Source organism: Ailuropoda melanoleuca, chromosome 16 (assembly GCF_002007445.2).
Source record: "Ailuropoda melanoleuca isolate Jingjing chromosome 16, ASM200744v2, whole genome shotgun sequence".
Classification (NCBI taxonomy): Eukaryota; Metazoa; Chordata; class Mammalia; order Carnivora; family Ursidae; genus Ailuropoda; species Ailuropoda melanoleuca.
This window is the reverse complement of record NC_048233.1, coordinates 10,136,044-10,156,515: the sequence shown is the minus strand read 5'-3', so window position 1 is coordinate 10,156,515 and position 20,472 is coordinate 10,136,044. Positions and strand designations below refer to the sequence as shown.

At 37.6% G+C, this 20,472-nt stretch overlaps 1 protein-coding gene across 3 annotated transcripts; it reads left to right on the top strand.

Annotated features, from left to right (window-relative positions):
- The first annotated feature begins 290 nt into the window (after positions 1-290).
- LOC100479524 (NKG2-A/NKG2-B type II integral membrane protein) lies at positions 291-10,522 on the top strand. 3 transcript variants are annotated; one of them, XM_034645671.1, is made up of 6 exons: positions 293-594; positions 999-1,076; positions 1,567-1,620; positions 2,149-2,291; positions 9,623-9,720; positions 9,955-10,522. In XM_034645671.1, exons 1-6 carry the CDS (start codon positions 408-410, stop codon positions 10,079-10,081), a joined length of 687 nt encoding a protein of 228 aa, XP_034501562.1. In that variant the 5' UTR covers positions 293-407; the 3' UTR covers positions 10,082-10,522. The 3 variants fall into 3 exon arrangements, with proteins under 3 accessions (XP_034501564.1, XP_034501562.1, XP_034501563.1); XM_034645673.1 differs by lacking the exon at positions 9,623-9,720 and having other exon boundaries at positions 291-594; XM_034645672.1 differs by lacking the exon at positions 1,567-1,620 and having other exon boundaries at positions 298-594.
- The last annotated feature ends 9,950 nt before the right edge of the window (positions 10,523-20,472 follow it).

Sequence of the window (20,472 nt, the reverse complement as noted above, 5' to 3'; positions counted from 1 at the left end):
TCAAAATTTTGTGCAGCATTTTTTTCTAAAACAGCATTTTAATTTTAAACCAGTTATTCCAATAGTATTGACATGCTTCTGTGGAATCTGTCCTTACATTAATAAGGACAATATTATTCATGAATTTCTTTCTTTTTCACTAATTTATTGCTTTATCTTATTCTAACCAATATTATTGTGTTAAATGCAGAATATCATTGTAAAACCACTTATTCTATCATAAAATGCTTCTTCAAAACTCTAAGGAAACTAGTACCAGATTTACATTGTTTCAACCGCAGATGAACTCATTCACCCCATGCTCCACCCAGTGTGACTGTCCTAGAAATCTTGTCATTACATACACTATTCATCAAGTCCTTCAGTACCGTTCTGTTCAGTGTGCCTGACACTGTTCAGCTGCAGAGATGAATAACCAAGGCATTACCTATGCAGAACTTAATATTGTCAAGAACTCAAAAAGACAGCAAATGAAAGCTAAGGGCACTAAAAGTTCCACTTCAGTAACTGAGCAGGAAATAACCTATGCAGAATTAAATCTTCAAAATGCTTCTCAGGATCTTCAAGGGAACGGCAAGAACTCCCACTGCAAAGGTAAAACATTTAATATATACTCGGTATAAGCTGTACTATGATGTGTGGTTGGCATGCAGGGGTGCAGAAAATGAGTAGGGAATGATCTCCCGTATGTTTCATTTGTGATGATCAGAGCATGAAGTAAAAGTACGGTATTGTAATTGATATCTGAGGACTAATTGTTCAGGCATTGTTGTAATTAGTCTTTACCAACATCTCATGGGATAATATATTTACTGCAAATGCAATGGTATATCTGAGAGAAGATTGCAATGGTAGATATGGGTTTGGGGTCCAAATTTTTATATGTGATTCCCTTAGCATCGTTGGTTCTCTTGGATGTAAATTTCTTAAAGGATTGTTACTGCCAGTCCTTTTTCAGTGTTTTCATTTCTCTTCCTACTATTTACCTTCATGTCCAGGAAAGCTCATTGCTGGGATCCTGGGAATCATCTGCCTTGTCTTGATGTCCAGTGTGGTCACAATAGCTGTTATTACCTGTAAGTAAGTGTTGGAATGACTACAAGGAAATTTTTCGCCTTAATGATTGTCAGTGCCTCAAAATATCGTGTAACATTATGGAATTGTATTATCTCATTTTAATGCATATATATTCTTAGCTTGGAATGGGTATTTTGAATTTGTCACATTAGAAATAACAATAATGGTAGTGTGTATTACAAATATGTTCAGGTTTCATAACTCAAAGATAAGTTATAGTGGAGACCTTATTGAGAAATGCACAAATTAATTCTTGAGGTTGTGTAAACCAAATATTACAAGAAGTGGTGAGATTTGGTTCTTTGGACTTTTGAAATATCTTCCCCCACATGTTCATTACTTCATTAACTACTTACTGGTAAAATCAATTTTATTACAGAATTTTCTAATTCTAAACAATACCCCAAATTTCAAACTAAGAAACTCACATCATTATGAATTATTTAGTTTAATATTAAGTTTGTATGATGATTGCTTTAATTTTTCTAGTTACTGAAGGACCGGAGCAGAACCAAACATCCATGGAAACAAGGATCCAGAAACGTACATCATTTTCAAAATTCTGATATTAGTATAGTTTCTATTTAACCTCTATCTTGGGCTAGGAAAAGATAATATATTCTTTTGAGGAAAATAAATTAGAAAATTATCTAATAAACTTTCAGAAATAATGATTATAGGAGAGTGCTACTTCTAATGTAACAATCTGAAGAAATACTCAAATCCCGATGTCCATTGTTACACGTTGTCTCAAATTTCCTCCTGCTATAACATGATAAGAGATATCATTTTACTATTCTAAAATAGTGATTTCGTTCAGTGACTCTCAGGACATGTAGAGATGGATATTTTTATGTGTTTGCTATATATGAGCACATATGTTAGGGAATGATAGGCTAACCATTCTCTGTTGAGTGTGTGTAAGTATATTTTGTTCTATTTAATCCACTCTGTGAGTGTACATGGCTATGTTAAGCACACATATGTGTATACATACGCGAATATGTAAATGAACTTGAATTTGTTAATATTCAAGGTTCTTTTGGATAATATCTCATAATCTTTCTCCAGCTTATCACTGTTGTCCAAAAGAGTGGCTTACACATTCTAACAATTGCTATTACATCAGCACTGAAAAAAAAACTTGGAATGAGAGTTCAATGTCCTGTGCTATTAAGAACTCTAACCTGCTCTCCATAGATGAAGAGGACATGGTAAGATTTCAAATGTTTCCAGTCCTTGTCCTATTTTGGGTATGAGCTCTTTTCTGAGTTTATAAGATGCAAATAGATTTTTGACTCTGCGACTTGCTTTTTACTCTGAAATTGGACTCTTTTAATGAGAAAATGTATTAATGTTACTCTAGTCCAATTTGTCATTTTGGTGATTGTTTTAGACCTACTTCAGAAGTTAGTCTAAGTACATGAATATAATTTCCTGTTACTCTCTAGGATTTATGTGTTTTTCTTTATTTCTTTATTTCTTCATTTTTTTAACTTTTAAATAGAGTTTATAACCCATTGGGAATTCATTCTTTGTGATACTCTGTTTGTGACGCTGTGAGATAAAATTATAGGATACACTTTTCTACATCATCACCTGATGGAGTATAATTTATGCCAAAGTAGATCTTTTCTTCATAAGTAACTTTAGATATATAAACATATATATGTCATATATGCTCTAATATGCTTTATATAAAATAATATAGATATTAGATGTCTTTATACAGATAATCATATATACACATATCACAGTCTACACTCTATCACAATCCACAGCACTTTAAGTAAAATACAGAGACTTACCTTCCTTTACTGTGTCTTATTTATAATTTTCCTAAATATTTCTCTACTTACATTGAAAATCACATGGATGTTAAAATTTCACTTCAACTGATAATTTTGCTTCAACTGTCAAACAATTTAAACAACACAAGAGGTGAAGGGAAGTCCATTAGACCTAATGATAGCTTTATTCTTTTTTTTGTTCTCTTTCTTCTGATGATCCAAGATTCCTTCTTTTATCTTTTAATTTTTTTTTAAGATTTTATTTATTTATTTATTTGACAGAGAGAGAGACAGCCAGCAAGAGAGGGAACATAGGCAGGGGGAGTGGGAGAGGAAGAGGCAGGCTCCCAGCTGAGGAGCCTGATTCGGGGCTCGATCCCAGGACTCTGGGATCATGACCTGAGCCGAAGGCAGTCGCTTAATGACTGAACCACCCAGGCGCCCCTATCTTTTAATTTCTGCTTAGATAATCCCCCTTAGCAGTTCTTTCAGAGTGGGTTTGGTGGTGACACATTTTCATAGTTTTCCTTTATCGCAGGATATCTTGATTTCCCCTCCATTCCTGAGTGATATTTTTGTATGAGAGTCAATGGGTTTTTATTGGAATAATGCATTCAGAGTCTAAAAATTTTCTGTTTTCCTAGCATGCCTTATTCTCATTATTTTGACTGGAGAGAAAAAATATTTTGGGGACTTTTGTCTGTCCCCATTGGTGTCTGTGGGTTGCCAGCCTCTCTGGCATCAGTCCGGGCTATGTGAGGTAAAGAGAAATTCCAGGGCGCTCACTGACATGTCATTCCTGGGTCTGGAGTGCCTGCTTCTGTCAACACCATCTTTCTGAATCTTCTATAATGTCTTGTATGTAATGTCCAGGGGTTTTGGCTCTATTTGGTGGAAGGAATAGCAAAAAGTATATCTTCTCTATCTTTCCAGAACAGGAAGTTGATTTGTAGTGGTTTTAACTTGAATGTTCCTAAGACTAATAGTGTCGAGCATCTTTTCCTGTACTTATTTGCCATCCATAGATGTTTTTTGATGAAGTTAACTATTGAAATATTTTGGTTTTGTTTGTTTGTTTGTTTTATTTTGAGAATTCTTTATGTATGCTGGCAGCAAGTCTTTTATTAGATGTATGACTTGTAAATATTTCCTCTGAAGTCTATGATTTAGCTTTCTTTTTTCCTCAAAGCGTAGAAATTGTCCTGATGAACTATACTTCATCAATTTCTTCTTATATGGATCATGCTTTTGGTATTCTATCTAAGAAATCTCCAGCCCACTTTAAGTAATGTGTTTTATATATATATATATCTCCTTGAAATTTTATAGTTTACATTTGTGTATGAGCAATTTTTAGCACTTTATATACTATTAGCGTTTTATATACTATAAAGTATATAAATATTAATATTATTTGATACTAATTGTTTCTAAAACAATTTCATTTTTTTCTTTCCTTTTTCAAGTTTTCATTTTAATTCCAGTTAGTTAACATATAAAGCATATTAGTTTCAGGTGTAGAATTTAGTGACTCATCACTTACAAACAATACCCACTGCTCATCCACATTTGTTGAAAAGATCTTACTTCTTCCACTAACTGACTTTGCATCCTTCTTGAAATCTCCATTCCATGTATATGTGGGTATATTTTACACTCTATAATCTGTTTCATTAACCTCGTTATGTATTTTTTATGTCAATTTCATACTTAAAAAACCATCCTTTGTGCAAACAGTACATTCATTATAGTTCTCTTTCAGAGTTATCATACTGCCCTTGGATATTTGGGTATTGATCCATTTGGTGCAACTGTGAGTTATTCTATTATACATGCATCATAATCCTTTCAGCTAAATATGTTTATCATTTCTTCCTTCTATAACTTTAATTGGCTCTTCTCTATTCAGCTCCTTGAAAAGGAAGCTACTCAGCCCATGCATTTATAACATTCTTCCTTTTGAGTATAAGTAACAAAACTACAGAGCAGGCTGTGAAATGGGAGCTGAAAGTGCGTCTGGGGACGCAGCAGGACAGTACCACCAATGAGGCCTCAGAGTCCTGCTATGGATCCTATGAGATGGGGCTCAAGGCTGTGGGAGCTTGGCTCTAGCAATGATGGGTCAGAACCTTGAGCTGCCATGGGTGAAAGAAAGTGTCCACGCAGCAGCAACCTGGTGTTAGCAATGGCAGTTCAGAATCCAGGCCTGGGAGTGGGGCTCAGGGCAGCAGGAGCACCCTTTACAGGGAAAACCCAGAGTCACGACATGGATCCCAGTGGGAGGGGCACAGGGAAGCAGCAACATGCACCACTAGCGGCAATCAAAGCATGTCTTATGACCTGGGGGGCAGGGTTCAGGTCAGCAGAAGCTGCCCTGGTAATGTTACATCAAAGCCCCAACCTGGGACCAGGAGTGGCCAAACATCAGAGGCAGCTGTCATATTGTATATGGTGAGGTGCAATGCTGCCCAGTCCCTAAGAGCAACAACTGGGGCCCTAAAGGCCAGTCTCCCCACAGCAACAGCGCCAGCCTCTGGGAGTAGATGCAGGGGGTGAGGGCATTCCGTGCTGCTCCATCAAGTGGGATCAGCATTAGTGGGCGACTCTGTTGCAAAAGCTGTCAATGTCCACAAAAGGTGAATCTTGCTGGGTTCTCATGTTCCTCTTCTCTCCATGTGGTGACTCCCTCTGAGTGAATTCCTCCAGGTGCAGAACAGCTCTCAACTGGAGGTTTGGGTCATGCAGGCAAAATGCTTTCTTTACTTTATTCAGCAAACCTGGATTTTTTAGCTCCCCCAGGTTTTTGATGCTTCTTTGTTTTTTGGCTTTTTTTTTCTTTTTTAAATTTTTAAAATTCATTTTAATTAACATAGTGCTGTTAGTGTCAGAGGAAGAATCCAGTGATTCCTCAGTTGCATACAACACCCAGTGTTGATCATTTCAAGTACCCTTCCTAGTGCCCATCATGCAGTTACCCCATCACCAAACCCATCTCCCCTCCAGCAATCCTCAGTCTGTTTCCCATAGTTAAGAGGTATTATGGTTTTCATCCCTCTCTGTTTTCGTATTATTTTATTTTTCCTTCCTTCCCCTATATTTATCTGTCTCGTTTCTTAAATTCCATGTACAAGTGAAATCATACGGTATTTGTCTTTCTCTGATTTATTTCGTTTAGCATAATACACTCTAGTTCCATCCATGTTGTAGCAAATGGTAAAATTTCCTTCTTTTTCTTTCTTTCTGATGGCTGAGTAATATTCCATCTCATATATAAATAACTCTTCTCTATCCATTCATCTGTTGTTGGACAACTGGACTCTTTCCATATTTTGGCTATTGCAGAACTATAAACGTTGCTTCTATAAACATGGAAGACAAGCACCCTTTCGAATCACTGTGTTTGTATACTTTGGGCAAATACCTAGGAGTGCAATTGATGGGTCATAGAGTAGTTCTATTTTTAACTTTTGGAGGAATCTTCATATTGTTTTCCAAAATGGCTGTACCAGTTTGCATTCCCACCAACAGGTTGCATTCCCACCAACCCTCTTTTTCCACATCCTCACCAACATTTCTTGTTTCCTGTGTTGTTAATTTTAGCCATTCTGACCAGTGTGAGGTGATATGCCATGGTGGTTTTGATCTGTATTTCCCTCATGCTAAGTGATGTTGAACATTTTTTCATGTGTCTGTCAGCCATTTGTATGTCTTCTTTGGAGAAATATCTGTTCATGTCTTCTGCCCATTTCTTGACCAGATTTTTGTCTTTGGGGTGTTGAGTATGGTAAGTTTTTTAAAGATTTTGGATGCTGATTATTCTTTGTTATCTAGAGAATTCCCTGAGCCATTTTTATTTTGAAGTTGTTTGGTTATTGTTCTTACTGTTTTTTTGTGGGGTAATGACCATTGGGAACTTCTACCCTCCATCTTGCTGATGGCACTCTTCACACACATATTATTAACTGGTCGCCATCTACTTCAAATGAAATCTAACTTCTGATAAAATACATTTAATTACCACTAATAGCTCTTTTCCCCAATTATTACATGTATGCCTAAATTTTTCAAAAATTTGTTTTATGTCACTTTGCTTTTATGAAAGTCTCAGTATTTGATGAACAAAAGAAATCTGAAGGGGATTTTTGGTTTATGAAAGAAAGGTGAAGAGCGAGAACTGTGTTCAGTGCTAGGTTTGCTGTTACAGAGGTAGTGCACACCCTAAACAGTGAGAGTCACCCTGTCAGGTTCCTTCCTCAGAAACTGTACTCAGTATCCCAGTGTCAAGTGTAGCTTTCAACCATGTTTTTGAAGGTCTGTGCTTCAGCTCTGTTTATTGTGTTTATCCATAATAAGATGTGTCTTAAGGTACCAGAAAAGCCTAGGAGAAGCTATCTTTTGGGTCAGGGAATGCTCAACAAATTTTCCATATAAATTAACGGTAATTGCTTCTTCAATTTACATCATCTCAGCTTAGGAAAAAGTTTCATAGGAGCGCTCTACTTTCAGATAGAGCGGGAAACCTGTACTTTCAACCATGTCATACTGAAGCCAGCTGAAACACCCATCGTGCATGTCTTTTCCTACACTGTGTTCATGATGTCACTCTCTCACTTCCAGTATCCCTCAGTGGAGTGATTCATTTGCTACAATTGATAAACCTATAGTGACAACCTTTAGCCCCCAAAGACCATAGTGTCCTTTAAAGTTTGCTCTCGATATTGTGCATTTTATGAATTTGGAGAAATATGTAAGGACATATATCAACAATTATGGAGTTATAAAGGATATTTCGTTGCCTTAAAAATCTTCTGTGCCCCACCTATCCATCCTTCCTTCCCCGCTAAACCCTGTCAACCGCTGATCTTTTTACTGTCTGTATAGTTTCCTTTTCTCCAGACTGTCATCTAGTGGAAATCATACACTATCTCACCTCTTACATTACATTTAACTATATCATGTATCTTCATCAACTTAGAGCATACAGTTTAGAGGGCTAGCTATAACGTTGTTGCCAACAGACCTCTAGAACATTTTCACCTTGTAAAACTGGAACTCAGTACTCATTGAACAGTAATTCCCCTCCTCCACTTTCCCCTCAAGGCTTAGTCATCACCATTCTCCTTCTTATCAGTTTCACTATTAAAATACTTCACATAAATGGGAGCATATGCTTTTGTGTGTGTATGTGTGTGTGTGTGTGACTGACTTATTTCTATTAGCATAATATCCTGGAGTTTCATCCATGTTGTAGCATGTCACAGGCATTCCTCCCTTTTCAAGGCTAAATAATATTGCATAGTTATATGCGTACTGTTTTCTTAATCCGTCCATCCACCAGTGGACATGCGGGCTGCTTCTACCACTAGGCTCTTGTGAATAATGCTGCAGTGCGCATGGGTGGGCAGTTATCTCTTTGAAATCTTGCTTTCAATTCTTTTATGTATTTTCCAACATGTGGAATTGCTGGTTCAAACATCATTCTATTTTTAATTTTTTGAAGAAGATCCATACTCTCCTTCGTAATCGCTGACCAATTTACATTCCCAACAGCAGTGTACAAGTGTGTTCTCAAGGGATCTTCAGTCATTTCGGTATGATGTCCTGAGATGTGAATTTCTTTTTTTTTAACTTCTTTTTTTTTTAAGATTTATTTATTTATTTATTTTTGCAAGAGAGAGAGACGGAGAGCACGCACCAGCATGAGCAAGGGGAGGGGCAGAGGGAGAAGCAGACTCTGCTGAGAGGTAGACGTTCTTGACAATATAGTTCAATAAACATGGATTCTCTTTCATTTTTCATAGGTTTATTATTTTTTGTAAGTTGCATAGAATTTACTGCAGAATATTCTCCTCTGAAGTTGGCCTTCTGATATTTTCATTCAGATTCCCCAAATTCTTATTGTCTAATTTTTTTTTCGTTTTTAGCCAATCTTCCTGGGTATGATCCTTGTGATTTTGAAGGTTAAATGTCAATCGCTAATTCTTTTAAAAGTCTGTGTTTGAACACAGCAAGTCAGTTGGGCTTTCACCCTCTGCCGTGTGATGTGTGTGTGTGTGTGTGGGGGGGAGTCCTCATAAATTTATTAGCAGTTCTCAAGTCTCTTTCAGCTTTCACTTTCTACTGGGTTCATGTTGGTCTCCTCTACCTATACACATATTTTCCCCCTCTGCCAAGAGTATGTAGAGAGTTCATGGCAATTCTTCTGTTTTATTTTTCCTAACTAATCTACTTTTTCACTATTTCCTAACTCCTGAGTTTTCCTCATCATGACAGAGCAAAATTAGCACTTTGAGCTTGAAAATCAATGGACTATTTTGCCCCCTTCCCAACTTCTAATCAAGTCTGTCCCTGTTGACCAGCACCATTGCTTTGTAGCTTTTCCAAATGTAAAAATTTACAATTCTTCTTGATCCCTGAGCTAGGGTGACAGGGGGAGAGGCATAGGAACTGTCCTACACAAGCAAATTACAAGGTGCTTCTTCTTACTTGAATCTCGAGGATTTTTTCCAATGTAAATATTTCACAAAGTACTTTTGACCTTTTTTCACTTATCGGAAACCCCAAATTGTTATCTTTGTCAGTTTCTCCTCCTTCCTAGTCCTAGTAAGATACTTTTGCAGTGTGTCCAGTGTGATACAAAATACATAGATATAGACAGATACTATAAAGTCAGAAAGAATTTTTATTGTTACTACAAAATTCAAATGAGTATAAGAGCTTCTATTTGACTTCTAATAAAATCTGCTTTCTCATAGTATTTGTTGAACTTCTTCATTCGTTCTTCATGGGTTAAAATCTCTAAGAGTAATACTTCATCTGTGTGGCCAAAAGGCTTAACTTTCTTCTCTAAAACGTAAGTTTCTTGAGAATGTTTATACTTTATGACTCAAAAGAATTAATCTTAAAAGGAAAACATTAAAATGTGAACAATTAGATGAACACAAATGTTGCAGTGTTTTCATGGAACAGTGACAAGGGAAATATTTAGGTGTTGATATATCACTATTAGTCGAAATAAATTATTTATTCATCAAAATATTATCGTATGTATTACTAAATTAATAAGATGTAATTCTCTGTATTTCAGATCATCAGTATTTTCAGAGAGTGACAAGAATTGTCCATTTTTCATCGTCGATTCAAACATAGTTTCTCATGCATCCTGCTTAGAATTAAAACCATATGTTTGTAAGCACCAGCCATTCGTTACCTAATTTGGTATAATGCTCTGTCACCATCTAAAGAACTATCTCTCATTTCTTCTGAAGCCATACAATTGCTTTCTCAGAATATTTGTAAGATGTTATTTTTAGAGCAATTTTCACAACAAAATTAAGAGGAAGGTACAGAGATTTCCTCAATTGCCCCTGTCCACACACATGATGGGCTCTCCTGTCATCAGCAACACTCACTAGCATGGGTCATTTGTTACAAGGATGACCCTGCAGTGATGCTTCATAATCTCCCAAAGTCCAAAGTGTACCTGCGCCTTCACCCTTCATGTTGGTGTCATACTAATCTAAAACGTAAATACTCAGGTACATAGCATTTCTCAAGCTTTTGCTATTTATTAAAATGAATTTTGCTTAAATCACAAATCATAATGTCAAGCATTGTTTTTGTAAATTCCTCAATAAAGTGAAAAATTCTACTAATATTTCCAAATGAATTGATTTGTCCTAGTTCTTAAAGGGGCTACAAATGAGGGTTGAACAGCCCTGAGCTGCAAGGTCATCAGTCAGAATTGAGTCAGCACACAGAAACCAGGGGAAGTGAGGCAAACAATTATTATCTATTTGTAAGAGAAATCCTACTAAGAGAAAAGGCTACTAAGATAAAATTATCAGAATACATTAGGATGAAAGGAGAGTACCCAAGGGAGAGATCACTGGGAAGCCTGGTCAACTCTCTGAAGACGGGATTTAGATGTCATTGAAGATAATGCGGCTACACACGTCATCATGGCAGACATGCTCACCGCATCGGCCTGGGACAGAGGAATTCCACAGTCTACACCTGAACTGGGTGAGGACGGATCTCAGGTTGTGACTGGCAGGCAGGAAGAACTCCCTGCCACCCTATTAGGAGGCACAGTGCAGAGGGCAGGAGGCTTTGAATGGTTCTGGCCACGAAACTTCTGGAGGCTGAATACACAGGCTTCCTGCGTGCATGGCAACCAAGCCCCAGAGGCCAAATATCCTGAAAACACCATGAAACCAGGAAGAACAGCCCTTTTGGCTTCAGTGTCTCTCCATTGCCTTCTTTTCTTTTTATTTTAGAATTTTTATTTTATTTTATTTTATTTTCATCACCCATTTACCCCATCCCTCCACCCATCTCCCTTCTGTAACCCTCAGTTTGGTTCCTGGAGTCCACTGTCTTCATGGTTTATCTCCCTCTCTGATTTCTTCCCTTTCAGTTTTCCCTCCCTTCTGCTCTGGCCCTCCGCATTCTTCCTTGTGTTCCACATCTGAGTGAAACCATATGATAATTGTCTTTCTCTGCTTGACTTATTTTACTTAATCCCCTCCAGTTCCATCCACGTCGGTGCAAATAGTGTGGATTCATCATTTTTGATGGCTGACTAATATTCCATTGTATAAATGAACCACATCTTCTTTATCCATTCATCTGTTGAAGAACATCTCAGGTCCTTCCACAGTTTGGCTATGTGGACAGTGCTGCTATGAACATTGGGGTTCATGTGCCCCTTTTTTTCACTATGTCTGTATCTTTGGGATAAACACCTAGTAATGCAATTGCTGGGTAATAAGGTAGCTCTGTTTTTAACATCGTGAGGAACCTCCATACTGTTTTCCAGAGGGTCTGTAACAGCTTGCATTTCCACCAACAGTAGAAGAGGGTTCCCCTTTCTCCACGTCCTCACCAACACTTGTTGTTTCCTGTCTTGTTAATTTTTACCATTCTAGCTGATGTAAGGTGGTATCTCATTGCCGTTTTGATTTGTATTTCCCTGATGGCTAGTGATGTTGCACATTTCCTCATGTGCCTGTTGGGCATTTGTATGTCTTCTTCGGAGAAATGTCTGTTCATGTCTTCTTCTCATTTCTTGACTGGATTATTTGTCTTTTGGGTGTTGAGTTTGAGAAGTTCTTTATAGATCTTAGATACCAACCCTTTATCTGATATGTCATTTGCATATATCTTCTCCCATTCCGTGGGCTGCTCTTAGTTTTGTTGATTGTTTTCTTTGCTGTGCAAAAGCCTTTTATCTTGAGGAAGTCCTGAAAGTTCCTTTTTGCTTCTGTTTCCCTTGCCTTTAGAGACATGTCCTGAAAGAGATCACTGTGGCCGATGTCGAAGAGGTTACTGCCTATGTTCTTCTCTAGGATTTTGATGGATTCCTGTCTCACATTTAAGGCTTTCATCCATTTTGAGTTTATCTCTGTGTACGGTGTAAGAGAATGGTTCAGCTTCATTCCTCTGCCTGTAGCTGACCATTTTCCCAGCACCATTTTTCCATTGGATATTCCTTGCCTATTTGTTGAAGATTAGTTGACCATGGAGTGGAGGGTCCATTTCTGGGGTCTCTATTCTGGTCCATTGATCTATGTGTCTGTTTTTATGCCAATACCACACTGTCTTATTGATCATACCTTTGTAATATAGCTTGAAGTTAGGCATTGTGATGCCCCCAGCTTTGGTTTTCTTTTTCAACAACCCCCTGGTGGTTCAGGGTCTTTTCTGGTTCCATACAAATTATAGGATTGTTTGTTCCATTGCCTTTTATCCATATAACTCGACTTCATGTGAGCTGACAGGAGAAAAAAGTTTATAGACCTAGCTCCATTACCTGAGAACAGGGCAGTGAGGGACCCATTTGGAGCCGAATGTACTGATTGGTTAACAGGCACTCAGGGTTATCACGCAATAACCACAGGGTTGCTCTATAATAGCCATTCACATATGCTCCACCTCCTCAGAGAATGGAACAAAAGTATATCTTCAGAATCTGTTTTAGTGCAACTCTATGAAAGGTTAGGTTCTTTATTTAGTAGAGATAGGTTTTTCATTGAATAATAACCAGTGTCCTTTGACACTTTTTCTTGTGTGTTGTTTTCCTCACCTGGATTCCAGATATATTGGAAGAGACCTTGTTTTATTAAATTCGTCACATCACCGCCTCTGTCATGTCACTACCATGTTAAAAATACTTTTAAGTGAAAATAAATTCTTAAAAGTGAAGAAAATGAGAATTAAAAGTATAAAGATATTTGTGTGGAGCAAACAGCTAGTGATTCCCAGAATTCAGTACAAAATTTAATACTTGGATCATGATTCAGAGATATTTCTACCCTAATTCAATTACAACAGGGAGAGAGATTAAACTGGATAGTTATTTCTAAAATAAATTCATATTTTCTAAACATTTATCTCTTTGAAGATATATTCTTTATATTCTCTGTACTTATTCCTCATCATTATATAGAGAAACTATGTGAATATTCTAAATCAACTTCATATAATATGTAAGTGGCAACTCTAACTTAAATTGCTGAAGTTGTGCTACAAACAATCCAGGATTGCACTGATGTTTAAAAATAAGCATTTATTTCTCATTTGCCAGTTTGTGGTTTGGCTGTGTTTTAGTTGATCGGAGCTGGGCTGTGTGAATTTGGCTCCAGCCTGCAGATTCAGCTAAGATTTTGTTTCCATATTTTATTCTTAGAAGATTGGGCTACCTTGTGTATTCACTAGATCTCAGTCATTTTGATTTAAGAACTTGATGCTTCTGTGCCATCCTCTGTGACATGATGATGTAAATTGCAGCCACCCCAGAGGGTTGATCTGAAGATCAGTAACATAACGCCTGAAGATCCTTAAAATGGAGCCTAACCACCGGACGTTCTGGCTATCTGTGATCTCTTCATGGTTTACTTTACCAAATATTCATTAAAAGTCTTTTGCCTAAACAACCTATGCTCTGTAACTGTCTTCTTCTTTTCACCCCACAATAGCCAGGCATCAGATACATAATCTAACTTAACCAGTATGATAATACACACTAAGCAGGAGTAATTTTTTCTGGAGATGTATTTCCTTTTTTGAAATCAAGTTGCAATTACTCTTCTTTCTGTTACCGATCAAGAACCCCAGTCTCCTCACCCAGTGTGTCATATGGACATATGAAAATGCTCTTTTGGAATTGAAGAAATCTGAAAGGGATTATCAAAGTTTGACAAGATAGCCTGTTCAGTTCCTAGATTTTGAATTTTGTTTCCTAGAAATTAGTGGGTGTAAACTTAGGAATAAAATAGGCCATTAACATTTAAAAAGTGTTGCTCTGCCCTATGTTTTATGAGGCTTGTCCTTTAATTACAACCATTATTACTTTGTGGCTCCTCCTAAGGCTACATGCAAAGATTTAGCTTCTGTAGCCCTAAATGCTCTGGATGGTTAGAGTAACAATCCAATCAGAGAAGAGGAGCAAACATAATTCATAAAAGAGATCTATGTGATAACATCGGAATTATGACACATGTATAATTAGGATCTATCAAGGAGAGGGAAACAATTGGAGTAATTTTTACTATGACTTCTTACTACCAGCCATAGATTTCATTAAAGTTAAATGCCCAAAGAGTGAGTCTATATTTTTCTGGGTGTTATATGCAACTAATGGAGCATTGAACTTTACATCGGAATCCAGGGATGTACTGTATGGTGACTAACATAATATAATAAAAAATCATTAAAAAAAGAAAACAATGAAAAAGCATAAAAAAAGTGAGTCTATATTTTTACACTTAACAAAGGAGATTATTTATACAAAAATATATATAAGTATTTAATTAAAAACAGCAATGTGTATAAACACAAGAATAATAGATATAAGCACCTCAATTTCAAAAGACAACACAGTGAATTTTACATCATTTGACATCATTAATGAATGCTTTAAATGTTATAATCCTGTTTTGTGGCTAATAGAGAAAAATAGATTGTTAGTTTAGTTTATGAAAATATAATGAAACATATTGAATCACTCACAGAGTTAGCCTGTTTCAGCCTTTGATAAAAAGGTCCACGCATTGGTCCTGATTTCTATAGCATAAATATGGTTTTAAGTTCCGCTTTCTAGGTTTTAGAAAGCTAAAGCTTGTTTATCCAAACTCAGTCTCCTAGGGATTATGGTATAAGTGAATATCTTTAGACATTGTAAATAAACATTCCCCTTTCCTTGGTATGAGATAACAAGCTGAAGAGAAGAATTCTGAGGTCAGTACTAAGATGGTGAAGCAGGAGGGTCCTGAGCTGACCTTCCGCCCTGCACACAGCTCATCTACAACTACACGTGCAGAATGATCTCGAGACTAGAAGAACAGCTCTACACAGCTAAAGAGATGAAGAAAAAGTCACAGCAAGAAGGGTAGAAAGGGCGAGACGTGGCCCAGTCTGGATCCACAACCCCAGTTCGGTGACCCACAATTGGCAGAGGTCTCGCAGGCACGGAGTCCTTGGTGAAGAGTGAGGGGATCAGGCTCTGCAGTGGGCATCCCCCCATCCTGAGGGGCTGCACTGGCATGATGAGCCCCCATCACATGTGGCTTTGAAATTTAGTGGGTTTTACCGGCAGGAGCATTGAAAGTCAGTGGGGTTTAACTCTGGGAGAGCTCAAGGGTTATAGGAAAATAAGACTCTGCTCTGATAGGGCTCATAAAAACTCACTTGCACTGAGACCCAGCAGAGGGGCAGCGGTTTGAATAGTGCTTACCCATTTGTGAAGATTTAATGACTATTTTTGGGGGGTGCCCCAGAGGCAGAAACAGAAGAGCTGCTGGGCACCATTTTTCTTTCCCACCTTTTGCCTAGCTGTCCTTATGCTTTGGGTTCCAAGTCTCACAGTCTCCATCCACCTTTCTAGCACCGTTTACCCCATCTTGGCGTTTCCTAGAAGACCCACCTGCCCAACATTTGTGTCCTGGCAGATGCCCCTAAAAGGGATTCCTGCCCTGCCACACCCCAAAGACAACTTACACTGAGGCTAGTGAGCCGCAAAGGGGCACCTGCCCCACCATACCTGGAAGAAGGCCTTGATCAGTATGGATCACTGCCAAAGTGACTCCCACACCTCCACACCCACCAGGCAGGCTTAGCTGGATCTGGGACATCTGCAAATTGGATTATGGACCACCAAATCCAGTGGACCATCTCATTTGGGATCCATATCCCCCCAAAGGCTCCCACCCTACCCCATTCAGTGGGTGGCTGCACTAGGACTAGAATCCCTCCAAAGGAACTCCTGTGGTGGTTGCCCTTGCCCACCAGTATGTCTGCAATGTTTGTGGCCAAACCATACAGCCAGCGACACTAGGGACTCCTCCTGTCCAAAAGCATACCCTTAATATTTCTTCCCAAGCCCCTCAGTCAGCTGTGTCAGGAGCCAGCCTTTTCTAACAGTGTGACTAAGCAAATAAGAAAAAAGAAAAGAAAAAAAGAAAAACAAGCAAAAAAGCAAAAAAACTGAGACCCATTTATATCGTGCCTATAAGAGACTCACTTTAGACTGTACATATACAGTCTGACAGTGAAAAGATGGGAAAAGATGTTCAACGCACATGGAAAAGAAAAGAAAAAAAAAGCTGGGTTAGCAATTCTTATATCACACAAGATAGACTTTGAAACAAAGACAATAACAAGAAACAATAAGGACCTCACAATATGATAAAGGAGTCAGTCCAACAAAAGGATACAATAATGGTAAATACCTATGCACCCAACATAGGAGCAACTAAACATATAAAAGTAATATTAACATAAAAGGATAAATTGAGGGGTGCCTGGGTGGCTCAGTCAGTTAAGCATCTGCCTTTGGTTCAATCATGATCCTGGGGTCCAGGGATTGAGCCCTGCATCAGGCTCCCTGTTCAATAGGGAGTCTGCTTCTCCCTCTCCTTCTGCCCCCTCTCCACTTGTGTTTTTTCTGGCTAACCCTGCTCTCCCTCCCTTTCTCAAATACATAAATAATCTTTTTTTTAATATTTTTAAAATTTATTTTAGAGAGAGAGATAGGGAGAGAGAGAGCATGAACAGAGGTGGGAAGAGATAGAAGCAGGCAGGTCCCCTGCTGAGCTGGGAGCCCGAGTGGGGCTCCATCCCATGACCCTGAGATCATAACTTGAGCCCAGATCCTTAACCTTCTGTGCCACCCAGGTGCCCCAGTAAATAAAAAAATCTTTTAAAAAAAAGATAAATTTTGGGACACGTGGGTGGTTCAGTTGGTTAAGTGTCTGCCTTCAGCTCAGGTCATGATCCCAGGGTCCTGGGATCGAGTTCTGCTTCTTCCTCTGCCTGCTGCTCCCCCTGCTTGTGCTCTCTCTCTCTCTGACAAATAAATTAAATTTTTAAAAATGGATAAATTGGGGCGCCTGGGTGGCACAGCAGTTAAGCATCTGCCTTTGGCTCAGGACGTGATCCCGGCGTTGTGGGATCAAGCCCCACATCGGGCTCCTCCACTGTGAGCCTGCTTCTTCCTCTCCCACTCCCCCTGCTTGTGTTCCCTGTCTCGCTGGCTGTCTCTATCTCTGTCGAATAAATAAATAAATAAATAAATCTTTAAAAAAAATTTAAAAAAATAAAAATGGATAAATTGACAGTAATACAATAATAATAGGGGATTTTAACATCCCACTTGTGTCAATGGATACATCATGAAGACACAATATCAATAAAGGAACATTGGACCAAATGAATTTAATAAAGATGTATGGAACATTGTATCTAAAGCCAAAGGAATACACATTCTTTTTAAATGCATGTGGAATGTTTTCCAGAATAGATTACATGGAAGGCCACAGAACCAATCTCATTAAATTTAAAAAGATTAAAATCATCTCATGCACCTTTTCTGATCACAATGATGCAGGCATCTAGAAATCAATTACAAGAATAAAAAACATCAATTTAAAAAAATGTGGAGGCTAAACTGTATGCTATGAAACAACCAATGAAGACATCAACGAGAAAAATCTAAAAAACCTGGAGAAAAAAGAAAAGGACTTCCCAATGTTTCAAAATCTATGGGACATGGCAAAATCATTTCAAAGAGGAAAGTGTTAAGAGATACAGGCTTACCTCAACAAACAAGAAAAATATCAAATAAACAATTTATCCTTATACCTAAAGGGACTAGAAAAGGAAAAAAATTAGAAAGAAATAATAATAAAGATGAGAGTGGAAATAATTGAAAATAAGACTATAAAAACAATACAAGAGATCAATGAAACTAAGAGCTGCTTCTTTGAAAAAATATAGAATATTGATAAAACCTTAACCAGAATTATCAGGAAAAAAAGAGTGAGGACCCAAATAAATACAATCAGAAATTAGTAGAGGTTACTACACGACATAACTCAGAAATACAGAAGATCATAAGAGACTTACTGTGACCAATTATATGCCAACAAACTGGACAATCTAAAGGAAATGGACCAATTCTCAGAAATAAACAAATTTTCAAGATTGAATCGGGAATGAACAGAAAATCTAAGCAGACTAATTAATAGTAAAGAAATTGAATCAGTAATCAAAACACTGCCAACAAACACATATCCACGACCAGATGGCTTCCCAAGTGAATTCTACCCAACCTCTAAAAAAGGCTTAATACCAGATACATGAAAAAATGCTCATCATGCAACATCTGGGAAAGACAAATCAGAACCACAATGAGATACTACCTCACACCAGTCAGAATGACTAAAATGAACAAGTCAGGAACAGCAGATGTTGGAGGGAATGCAGAGAAAGGGGAAGCCTCTTGGGCTGCCTGGGTGGCTCAGTTTGTTAAGTGTCTGTCTTCAGCTCAGGTCATCAATCCCCACATCAGGTTCCCTCCTGAGTGAGGAGCCTGCTTCTCCCTCTGCCCCTCCCCTCCACTCGTGCTCTCTTTCTGGCTCTCTCTTTCTCTCTCAAATAATTTTTTTTTTAATGTAAATCCTGTTACACTGTTGGTGGGAATGCAAACTGGTGCAGCTACTCTGGAAAACAGTATGGATTTTCCTCAAAAAGTTAAACATAGAACTGCCCTATGACCCAGCAATTGCACTGCTATGTATTTATCCAGAGGACACAAAAAATAGTGATTCAAAGGGGCCCATGCACCCCAGTGTTTATAGAAACGATGTCCACAATTTCCAATATATGGAAAGGGCCCAGATGTCCATCAACAGATGAATGGATAAAGAGGTTGTATAGATTGATAGATGATTGATAGATTATAGCTAGATAGATAGATGATATAGATAGGTGATAGACAGACGATAGATAGATAAAACCTTATATTTACTGTGTGTATAAATATACACACACACAATGGATTATTACTCAGCCATGTAAAAGAATGAAATCTTGCCATTTGCAATGATATGGATGGAACTAGAGTGTATTATGATTAATGAAATGAGTCAGTCAGAGAAAGACAAATATCATATGATTCCACTATTTGTGCAATTTTAAAAACAAAAGAGATGAACGTAGGGGAAGAGATGTAAAAATAAAATAAGATGAAAACAAAGAGGGAGGCAAACCATAAGGGACTCTTAACTATAGGGAACAAACTGAAGGTTGCTGAAGTGGAGGTGGGGAGGATGAGGTAATTGGTTGATGGGCATTAAGGAGGACACTTGACATAATGAACATTGGGTGCTATATGCAACTGATGAATCACTGAATTCTACTCCTGAGACTAATAATACACTCTATGTTAACTACATTTGATTTAAATTTTAAAAAATTGTTAAAAGACTTAACGCCTCTTCCTTGCAAATTAATCCCAAAATTGAAGACAAAGAAAAGCTTCTAAGTCATTCTGTGTGGACAGCATTACCTTGATCAAAACAAAGAATATTATAGGACAATATCCTTGATTAGCATGCAAATATCTTCACCAAAATTTTAGCAAACTGAATTCCACAATATAACAAAAGGATCATACACCATAATCAAGTGGGATTTATTCCAAGTATACAAGAATGGCTCAATATCTGCAAATCAATCAACTTGATACATCACATTAACCAAGTGAAAGGTCCAAATCATATGGTAATCTCAATAGATGAAGAAAAAGCACTTGACTAAATTCAACATCCAGTTATGATAAAAACTCCCAGCAGTGTGTAGAGAGGGAATGTACCTCACATAATAAAGGTCATATATTACAAGCCCACGAATAACATCATTCTCAAAAGTGAAAAGGCAAAAGCTCTTTTAAGATCATGATCAAGACAAGGATGTCCACTCCTACGGCTTTTACTTAAAACAAGATGGAAGGTCCTAGTCACAGTAATCTGAAAAGCAAAAGAATAAAAGATATCCAAATTGACAAGGAAAATACAAAACTGTCACTATTTGCAAACAACAAATAGTGTTTTCCTAGATAAAAAAACCAAAAGACTCCACCAGAAAAACTATTAGAACTAATCGATGAAATCATATAAGTTGCAGGATATAAAATTAATATGCAGAAATCTGTTGCAATTCTATACACTAGTAAAAAACTAGGAGAAACAGAAGTTAAGAAATCAACCCTACTTATAATTGCATTATAACCAAGGAAATGTAAGTCCTATGCTATGAAAACTGT